At 34.4% G+C, this 11,350-nt stretch overlaps 1 protein-coding gene across 1 annotated transcript; it reads left to right on the forward strand.

Annotated features, from left to right (window-relative positions):
* The first annotated feature begins 1,404 nt into the window (after positions 1–1,404).
* On the forward strand, positions 1,405–3,847 carry LOC112273977 (glycosyltransferase BC10). Its single transcript, XM_024503097.3, has 2 exons — positions 1,405–3,008; positions 3,346–3,847. Exon 1 carries the CDS (start codon positions 1,907–1,909, stop codon positions 2,996–2,998), a length of 1,092 nt encoding a protein of 363 aa, XP_024358865.1. The 5' UTR covers positions 1,405–1,906; the 3' UTR covers positions 2,999–3,008; positions 3,346–3,847.
* Positions 3,848–11,350: the final 7,503 nt, after the last annotated feature.

Consider the following 11,350-nt stretch of genomic DNA (forward strand, 5'->3'; position numbering starts at 1 on the left):
AATAAAATAAAATAAAAAATCCACTTGATTCATTAATGTGGATGAATTACATGTTTAAGAGGATTATGAAAATGTTATTAATATGGTTTCCTCAACAGTTATATATATGTTTTGCCGATTTATTGCTATATTAATTAATTAGTTTATTGACTTAACAATGATACAAAATCATTCCATAAAATATTGTGGCTAGGATATGACCTTTAAGTAATTACACTCATATTAGATTGTGAATATATTCAATAACATATTTAGCTTTTAATTAAATTTTAATTAATGTCATTAAAATAAAAACGAATAATTATAATATCCTGATTACAAATGAAAAAATAAATAGAAAATAAATACGAAGTTAGCTTTTTAAATTTTGCAACACATTTGATACCTTGATCATGTTTTGAGTGGATAAGTTGACGTTGTTTGAACTTTAGAAATAATTGTTTGTGATCAAATACACCAAATCAATCAAAATTTAAATCATCTTGTGCGATATATATTTTTTGGGTACAAAAACACATGTATTCAAAAACATAAATGTATTCTTATTATTATTATTATTATTATTTTGTTGTTGATATGTACTTCCTACTTTGAATTTTGTGCATGTCATAATATTTTGAAAATTTAATGAAGTTTATTTGTTAAAACTTTGTGAAAGAACTCTGATCCAAACCAAATAAATTAAAAAAAGTATTATAAAATAATATAAAATAAATCTTAGATCGGTTGCATACTGAATGAACCAAAAAAACATAAAATAAAAAATTGAACTAAAATATAATATCTTAGTAAACTTTGCTATACAAATCTCCTGTCATCAATAACCATTCATAAAAAAAGAAAATTGAGATAGTAACTACATGAAATGCCTGTTAATTTATTCTTGAAAAAAATAAAAAATAATAAAAAAATAAAAAAACCATGAAAAAACATATCAGTCCTTAAAATGAAAAATCGAACACTTCATTTTTAAAACCACAACCCAATTCTGTCAACAACTCAAAATTTAAACACAACTTCATATCACTATTTGATTTTTTTTTTATTGTTCTTCCATAGAATTAAAACAAAACATCCACAGTAATATTATCATCAAGCTCATGTAAAAGACAAAAAAAATAAAAAAATAAAATAAAATCATGATACAAACACGATCCAAACATTCTATTTTTCAAACCTATCCATCCACCACATCCTGAACTATAGACATTGGTATATTAAACAATAGTCAAGTTCCGCACAACAGTTGGAAAAAACCGATGAATCTACAGATGAAAACTAATGTGCAAAGCTGCTGAGCCTACAAACAAACTGAACACATCTCCGAGGGGACACAATCCCATAAGAAAAAACTCGCACCACCCATTACTCAGAAAACCATGCAGGCAATTGAAATAGTAACTCAACTTTTCAGTCCAGATTACAACTTCAGTCTAGGTTTACAACTTCAGTGTAAATTCCAACAACTTCATTACATAAAACAGCAACAGAAAAGCAAAAGAAGAAAAGAAACCAGCTTTCGTCATGAATGGAGTGATCCCAAATTGGAACAAGCCCGTACACGATTCGGCGGAGGAGCACTCGGAGCTCATGTCGGTGGGTATCACCTGCGAGAATTCCGTATCAACCACGAGCGTGATCGTCTCAAGCGGAACTCCGGAATGTTAAACAAAGCGACTGAACCAATGCTTTTATGGGTTGTTTGCTTCGGTTCTTAGGGTTGATTGTTCGGAGACTTGGTTTTGTTATAGTAGCATGGGTGGTGTCTAGATTTGGGTGTGTCTATACGTGGCTAGTTGTCGATGAATGTCGGGATGGATTTGAGCGGCCTGGTTGCAGAAGAATATTGAGAGTGAGGGATGGTTTGAGCGGGGCCTGGTTGTAGAGGAACAGTGCGTAAGGAGCGATGGCAAAATGGATTAAGTTGAGCAACAGGGGCTGCGATAATTTGTTGCTGCTTGTTGTAGTGCTCCTAGTGGTCTCATCTCATGGAGTGCTCAGTCTCCAGGATAAGAAATGCGACTCCGATTACTGCCTCGGATGTGAATCTAGTGTGCCGTGCGTCGACGCCACTCGTCTGGCGAAAGATGTGCGGAAGTTGCCTGACGAGGGGGAGCTGTCGGGTCCGTCCCTGGATCAGCCGCATCGGATTGCCTTCCTATTCATTTCGGGAGGTCCGGTGCCTTTCGAGACTCTCTGGAGACGCTTCTTCGCGTTGCAGAATAAGAATCGGTACTCTCTCTATGTATACGTGGGTTCTAGCGACTATACATTCCCCAGCGATTCGTTGTTCTTCAACAGCGAGGTTCGCAGTCACAGTGCTCCCGGGAATGTAGGCCTCGCTTTCCGATGGACACTGGCGGTTGCTCTTCTCGACCAGAACCGCCGCAACACCTGGTTTGTTAACGTTTGCGGGGCCTCCGTCCCACTTCGGAGCTTCAACCAGACTTATGATTATCTCACCAGCAGCCGCCACAGCTTCGTCCAATCGTTCTCTCCTATCCGGGGATTTAGATTCTGGGACACCCAACCGCAATTCGACCAGAGTGAGATTCGGAAAGGCGAGATTTGGATGGCGCTGCGACGGAAGCACGCCACTATAATCGTCAAGGACCGTGAGACCTTCATCAAGTTCGCTTCAAATGCTCGTGAACCTGAGCATGTTTTCGAGGATGAGTACTTGCAGACACTGTTGAACTTGCGAGATCCGAGCGGAATCACCAACCGCACCGTTATGTTCGCGGATTACAGTAACACAGGTGTGTTGCCGAGGGTGTTCCACACGGGCGATAGTTATAATATGCAGCAATTCCTGCACGAGATGGTGACCATGACGGTCGATACAACGTATGGCCTGCAACACTTAATCGCTGTCGACAACCGTCCTGTGCCCTGCGAGCTCAACGGCAACCCTGGCGTCGTATGTTTCCTGTTCGGCAGGGTCTTTCACGAGAATTCCTTGCCTATGTTGATAGGGTTGCAGATTCCCAACATATAATCTCGATTAGGTGCGTAAAGATCTGTGAGCTCCTTCCCTTGCTTTACGTTATGCAATCAAGCTTGCTAGTAAGTTTCTGTTCTTCCATGAATGATAAAAAGAAACACTAGGTCTGATAACTAGCATTGCAGAAATGGTCACGAAACTGCTTCAATCATGGTTACACTCATCGAAGCCAAGCCAAATCTCGATGCTGGGCAATATTTCTACAAGCTCTTAGTTTGACGGTCACTGTAGTCAACAAGGTCCATTTACAAAACTAGAAAAAATGTGAAGTGCATCATATATAGTTGGTGTCATCCAGGTTGAACTCTTCTCACATGTCGCTATCGGTGGTGTCCACTCAGATCTACGCGTCTGTCGGTACGTCTCGAGGAGCTGGACGACCATGGCCGATAAACTAAGAGCAAGAGTGGGTATGTTACAGATATCTGCACAAGTACCGAGGAACGTACAACCATCCTATTCATTATTTTTTTCTCGGTCATGAACTTCTCCTGTAGAGGATTCTCTTCTCTGTGCCTGATTGCTTCTATCTCAAGCTTCGGAGGCAAGTAGGCCTAGTAGAATCTGATTCCTTTTGCAAGGTGTGACATGATTGATCTAGATTTCATTAAACAACAGTTGCAGTGGCGTGTCATTACATGATTGAAATAGTGCATAACGGCTGGCTCAACATTGTGGACTCTGCCCTCTATCTCCTCAGAATTTTATCACAAGGGTGTCTTGGAAGTTCTGCAGGTTTTCTATTTTTATAGAAGTTAAAAAAAAAAATTTAGTGGATGGAATTGTCTGCAAACACAATTTTTTTAAAATTTATATTTATTTTTTAAAATTATTAATTTTTTATTTTTACATAGCATGGGTTAACCCCTGGCTATGGACCATTATGTATAATTTGTGATTTCATGGTTGAGATGTTTGAAGAACTATTTCAATATTACATGCAATTTTTTTGGTACATCTTGCTATCTTGTGATTGTTTTTGAATTTGTTTATTAAATTTAATTTTTGTAATATGTATATATATATATATTATGGTTTTTTGTTGTATTTGTATGATATTTATAATCGAGAATTGTTAATGTTACATCTCCAATTGATATTGCTATCTTTTATGTAATAGAAAACTAACTGATAATGTGCCTCTTTCTTTTGTGCATTTTCTTCTATCTTTGCTTTAACAAATAAATTGGCTTATGTTCTCTAATTAGCTACCAATTGCAACTTGACTACTACTTTGAGCTCCTTCTATTTGTAAGTAGTCTATCTTCAAATTACTAAGACAAATACAAATTTTATGCCTTACTTGATCACATCTCTTTAATTTTTCTTGTTTAACCTTATAATCCTTTCCAACTTCAAATAATAAAAGATCCTATTGTTGAGATGATGTTGGTGTATAATTCAAAACTTTGAGAGGATGTCTTCTTTGGCACTATGGAATTGGATTATTTACAATACAAAAGCATTGCAATGCCAATTGAATCAATATTTTTTATGATGTAATCTATTGATTTGGACCTAAACTAAAATAAGTGTTAGCAAGCAATTTGAAAATAGAAGTGATTGCAAGCACTTTGTTTGTCAAAAAAATAAAAAAATAAAAAAAAATAAGCAAAGAAGATAGAAGATCAAGGTGCCATTGAAGATGGAAGTTGCTAATGTACAATACACCATTTTTTATAAGACAAATTTGCACTGTATGCTTGTAAGGCATTCCAAATGAATTGATAAAATCTCTATAACAAATTTCTATTTCTTATGTTTTCTTGAACCATTTGGCTTAGATCTTTATAATATCAATGTAATGGAATATGGATAAGTTATTCATATTGTTGACACATAGAAATAGGAAATTGAAGCCATGTTTGAGAAGTTTTTAGAAGTTTTTAAAATTAGAGTTATGTTGGTGGTCTATGTGGGATCTACCATATAACATTCTAGAAAAGTCTTAGAGTGATTATCTAAGTAGGATCCACTATTAAGAATATTCTAGAAAGTTTTAGGATGGTTGAATAAAATATAAATAAGACTCGCTAGAGCAATTTGGATAGCTTGTCAGATATAGCTTTGGTCTTTTTTTATAGTAAAGTTTAATTTTGTATTTTTTAATTTAATTCTATTCTATTTTCTTTTCTTTAATTTTTTCTTTTATAATCCATTCTCTTTAGATCTGTTTAATTTTGTTTTGATTTACGTTGTCTTATCTTAGGTTGGGATTTATATTACTATAGATTGGAAGGATCTTAGAACTTAGAGATAGTTTAGTCTTGTTGTCATGATATGACATGACTAATAGGTAAAAAGAGTGAAGAAATTATTATATTATAGAAGATCTTACTTCAAATATTGTAGAAAATTATCTTAGAAAATAGACAATAGTCTAAAAAAAAATAAAACTAAAAGTGTAAATACCACCTTTTTACAAAATAGACTTCTACTTAGTTTGTAAGATCATAAATAAGGCAAAATAAGGTAGATTAGAAAAATAAAAGATATAAGCTTATGTAGGAAGAAGTTAGGAATTGATTTTTAAAAAATCAACTCAAAAGGGCAAAATTTAATACCCAGAGAGGACCGGTTATCAACCAAGGTCAAAATCAGACCCTAGGGCACAAAATTAAGCACTGACAATAATTCCAAGGTTCTTTTGTAAATTGAAAAGTAAAATTTGAGAGAAAACTTAATGAGGTTTCTTCAAGCATTAATTTTGAGTGATTTGAGTGTATAATGCCTTTGTAAGAGCTTTACAAAGTTACAATTGTTTTGGATGATTCTGAAATTTGTGAAATAAAAAAGATATTATGTTTTGGAGAATTTCATGAGTTTGATAGTTGATCTGCAATTCAAACCTTGAGGATTAATGTAAATAGTTGTTTGGAGTATATGCTATAAGTTTAAGCTTGATCAAATAGTCGAATTGAAGGTTATTTAATTTTAAGTAGATTGAGGTCTCTAAAATTGGATTCTAAGAGATAGTTAGGATTTCTAAGATTTTTAGCAATCTAATAGTTGGATTAGAGTAAAATTTATGTGTAAAGATAATAGACTTAATTTGCTATATATATGTGAAATTTAAAAATAATTAAATAGTTTGAAGAGGAGATATTGGTACTAGAAGTTCAACATTTAGATTGGAATAAAAGGCTAGCTAATACCTGAGCAGTTTTTAGGATTTTCCTTCTATTTGATAAGTGCGATTATCTTCAAATTTTGTGTGTTTATTGCCAACTTAGTTGTTGAGAAGTGTATAAAATTTTAAGCAAGATCAATAGTTTAATTGATAGATATTGAGGTTCTAAATTGTGCTAGGATTAGATTAAATTGATTAGCTTTTGGTTATGATTTGGTTTAGGATTAGGGTTGAATTAGAATTTAAGATTTGATTTAAGATTTGCTTAGGATTTAGGATTTGGTCTAGAGTTTGATTGAATTCCATTAGGATTTCAAGAAGCATTAAATTAGGACTTGATTGAGATTAAATTAAGATATATTTTTGATTATTATTATATTTCTTTAGGATTTTCTTGAATTCTTTTAAGATTTCTTATTATTTTTTTTGTGAATTTTGTAAGATTTCTTTTAAATTTGATTAAAGCCTACTTAGTATTGCTAAGGTTCAATTAGAGTTTATTTAGTATTTTATTATAGTTAGGATTTTTTTTATAATTTCCATTCTACTTCCTACAACCAGATACATAGTGCATTTTTGAGCAAAACTTCACATAATAAGACACAATTTCATTGATATCAAAGCGAGTGTTAGTTTGTTCTTTGATAGTATTTAGATAGCCATTGTCTAATTGAAGATCAATTATTGTGGTTACATTAGGTACTATTTTGAAGCTACTACAAATAACTTTTAAAAAGTCAATTGGAAGGGAAGAAGGCATTACAATAGTAGAGTTTAGTAAGAAAATTACAGCATGGGAGATATGGCAAAGCAATCTTAGATGGAGACTTAGATACATATTTCTTAGGCTAAATAGCTATTCTGTAAGGACGAATGAAAGTCTCTAAGACAAGAGAATTGGTATTTGCTAGGCTGAAATTAAATAAGCCTGATACATACTTTGGAACTTTGAAGCAAGTAGATATATGCCAATCGCTTTTCAGCATGTGACAATACCTCCAACTATCTGGGACAAATACCACTAAATGAAGTATGTATGTCACTGTCTATTTAAAAGGTGTGGCATCTATTTAGTGATAACAATGAGCTCAAAACTATGGAGCTGTCGAGGACATACTCATGTAAGCTAGTAATTACATATACAAATAGGTAGAAGTAAGTAAAAGTAGATAAAAGTAAGTTAATTCTATAATATTTAATATGGAAGCTTCTTAGAAGCTTCATAGATACTGCTCTGACTTCATAGGTGTCTTTAATTGACTTTTTGGATTAGAAACGTGGTCAACAAGTTGGCCATGTGCCACACATGTTGTTAGCTTGAAGATCAAGCTAACTATGTAGCCCACACGTAAAAAAACTTGCCTTGTAAGTCAAGGCATGTGTCCTACAAAGTCAACACATATTGGAGGTCCTATAGAACATCGCCACGGAGCCCCTAGTTAGATAGTATATATAGAGACAAGAGTGAAGGCTTCTTCACTCTTGTCAACTCCTTTCTTGCTTCCAGTCTAGTTTCAAGGGTCTCTAGTTTTCTTGTCTTTTGGCAATAGCCATTCCAATTTCTCTTTCAATATATATACTTGTTTATTTATATTTTGTTACCTTTCATTGAGTGAAGGCTCACTTGTCTGAATTATTTTTTCATCGAATTCTTGTCCTTGACAGATTGACAAGAGTACACCTACAATATCAGAGCTTTGTCTAATCTTGATTAAGAGTGGATTACTCCTTTTTATTGATAAGATATAAGCATATTAGAAGTTGAGGATTACCCTCTTCTAAACTGATATTGTCTTTAGTATTTTCTTTGTTCTCAAGTCCTCTCTTCTATTTGTCTTGAGCGATATTAGACATCTTCTCTCTTCTAAGTATTATCATGGCAGAACTTGTTGAAATGAAGAGTGCAATGGCACAAATACAAGAGCAATTGAGGGAGTTAATGCTTACGATGCATCAACTCAATTTACCACTATAAGGAGCAATAAGATTGGTAGGAAGTGAAGATATAGAAATGGTTGGAGCTGCTTCAATATCTGCACCAAACCATGTTCTTTCTCCTATGGTCGAACGCCCTTCAAGTATTAGAGAACTAAGAATTGCCCTAGCCGAGAAGTTTCATAGTTCCACATCCAAGTTTGGAGGATTTATCAATTAAGTGCAACTTGTGATTGAACTTCAACCCCAAAGCTATCCAACTCCAAGATCGCAAGTTAGATTCATTGATACGCTTCTTTCAGGTTCAGCATTATCATGGTTTTCATCTTTTCTTGAACGACAAGATCCAATATTGGATAATCTAGACGCTTTTTTGGTGAAGTTTCGATCCATGTATGGAGAACATGATGCAATTCATGTTGCAACCAATAAGATCCGTATTTTACAACAAGACAATCGATCAATAATGTTGTACGCTTCTCAATTTTGATAACTTGTAACTGATATCAAGTGGGATGATGCTGCACTTATTAGCCAATTTCTCTATAGATCACAATATGAGGTAAAAAAATTAATGCTCAACTTACCTGATCCTCAAACATTGAGTCAAGCAATTGACTTCGCTGTGAACTATGACAATCGCCTATTTGAATTTTGATCTGAGAACCATACAAGTGGACCTCAACGTTACTATAATTCAATGGCAACACCAACACCTCTTCAACACATACATTCGAAAGTAGAGGATATGCAAATTGATGCAGTACGTTTCAATCATCTAATTGAGCAAGAAAAGACTCGTCGTCGTCAAGAAGGATTATGTTTATATTGTGGAGAACCAAAGCACACTGCTCAAAATTGTCTAAAGAAATGACGCAATCACAAAATGAGGAGTTTGGCTGTGAAAGAAGACAATATGTTGGAAAACGAGTTTGTCCAGCTACAATAGGGACCGTGCGGTTGGAACCTCACACAACATCTAGTAAAGGTCCTATTCTCTCTTCAAAGCCCTCTCCTTGTTTTACATTAAATGTTATTTTAGGACCTAAACATTACAAAGTCTGTGCCTTGTTAGGTTCAAGAGCCTCAACGTGTTTTTTAGATGAAGAATTTACTAAAAGATATAGCATATCTTTAGTAAAGAAAACTAAACTTGTTCATGTAGAAGTCATAGATGGTCGTCCATTGTCTTCTAGAGATATTACTCACGAAATCCTTCCTATAGAAGTAATAATCAATGGTCATAATAGTTTTGTAGTATTTAATATCATTAGATCTCCCTCTAATCCAGTTATTTTAGGTTTATCGTGGTTAGAAAAATACAACCTTCAAATAGATTGGATTTCCCAAACTCTTACTTTCTCTAAAAGTATAACTAACAGTGTAGTTAATCAAGTAGAGAGTCATAAGTCCAGTTCAATTAAACCTGTATTTATAGGTGCAAAAGCTTTTTTGCATGCTGCTATGAAAGAATCACCATATATTATTTATGCCACACCCGTTTCTACTGGTGAAAAGACTTCAAGTGGCATTCGAAGCCAATATCAAGAATTTTAAGATGTATTTGAAAAAAAGAATGCGGATACACTCCCGGAACATCGTCCCTATGATTGCTCAATTGACCTTCAAGAAGGAGCACAACCACCATTCGGACCAATCTACAGTTTATCACAAAATGAGTTGGCTGAACTCAAAGAGTATATTGAAGAAAATCTAGCCAAGAATTTCATACGCCATTCTAAATCTCCAGCAGGAGCTCTAATTCTATTTGTGAAGAAAAAAGATGGATCATTGCGGATGTGTGTTGATTATCGAGGACTCAACAAGATTACCATTAAGAACAGGTATCCACTACCTTTAATATTTGAACTTCTTGATCAGTTGAATCAAGCTAAGATCTATACAAAAATAGATCTTTGGGGAGCATACAATCTAGTATGCATCAAAGAAGGAGATGAATGGAAGACTGCATTTCGAACTAGGTATGGACATTTTGAATACAACGTCATGCCTTTTGGACTTACAAATGCACCAGCAGCTTTTCAACATCTACTGAATGATGTTTTTCGAGAGTTTTTGGACGATTTTGTGGTCTGTTATCTAGATGACATCTTGATCTATTCTAAGAATCCGGAAGAACATGAACTTCATGTTCGTAGTGTGTTACAAAAATTAAGAGATGCAGGACTCTATGCCAAGATAAAAAAAGTGTGTATTCCACACCACTCAAGTTGATTTCTTAGGTTACATCATTTCAAATGATGGACTTATGATGGATCCTAAGAAAGTTCAAACTATTATAGACTAAAAGATCTCAAAAACGGTAAGAGATGTCTAATGTTTTTTGGGATTTGCCAACTACTATCAGATCTTCATCAAAGACTTCTCTCGAGTTGCAACTCCACTTACACATTTGACTTGTAAAGACAAACTCCAATAGAATCAAGAAGCAGAAGTTACTTTTGAATCTTTGAAGACAGCGTTTGTTTCTGCACCAATCTTGTATCGTGTTGAATTTTTCAAAGCATTCTTTATGGAAACAGATGCATCGGACTTTGCTCTAGGTGCGGTTTTATCACAAATGGAAACAAATGACAAACTTCATCTAGTAGCCTTTCATTCAAGAAAATTCTCAGTAGCAGAAATCAATTATAAGATCTATGACAAAGAACTTCTTACATTTGTGGATTCTTTTCAAAAATGGCATCATTATCTAGAAGGCGCTTCCAGTCCAGTCATTGTGTATACGGATCACAAGAACCTCAAATATTTTATGTCAGCACGCGTATTAAATCGTCGCCAAGCATGTTGGAGCCTATCTTTATCAAGATTCGAGTTCATCATCACTTATCGATCAAGAAAATAACAAGGTTTGTCTGATGCCTTATCTAGATGTTTTTATCTTGCACCAAAAGAAAGAGATGCAGCTTTTGAGCAACAAAGAATGGTTTTCTTGAAGCCAGAGTAATTTCATCTTCGAGCAATAAAATCAATATTGATTGTTGATTTAACTTTTCTTAAGCAAGTCCAGTTAAGTATGTCTTCAGACCCTCTTGTTCATGATATCAAGAATAATTCTTCTAAATCTCATGATCCCTCTAAATTTGAATTCAAGAACAACCTACTCTATTTTGAAGGACACCTATGTGTTCCAAAAGGAGAAGCACGTTTACGTGTTCTTCAAGCTCGTCACGACTTCCTAACAGCAGGACATTTTGGATATAATAAGACTTTGGAGCTGATATCTAGGGATTTTTGGCGGCCTCAAATGTGGAAGGCAG

This window comes from Physcomitrium patens, chromosome 21 (assembly GCF_059467195.1).
Source record: "Physcomitrium patens ecotype Gransden chromosome 21, ASM5946719v1, whole genome shotgun sequence".
In the NCBI taxonomy this organism is placed as follows: domain Eukaryota; kingdom Viridiplantae; phylum Streptophyta; class Bryopsida; order Funariales; family Funariaceae; genus Physcomitrium; species Physcomitrium patens.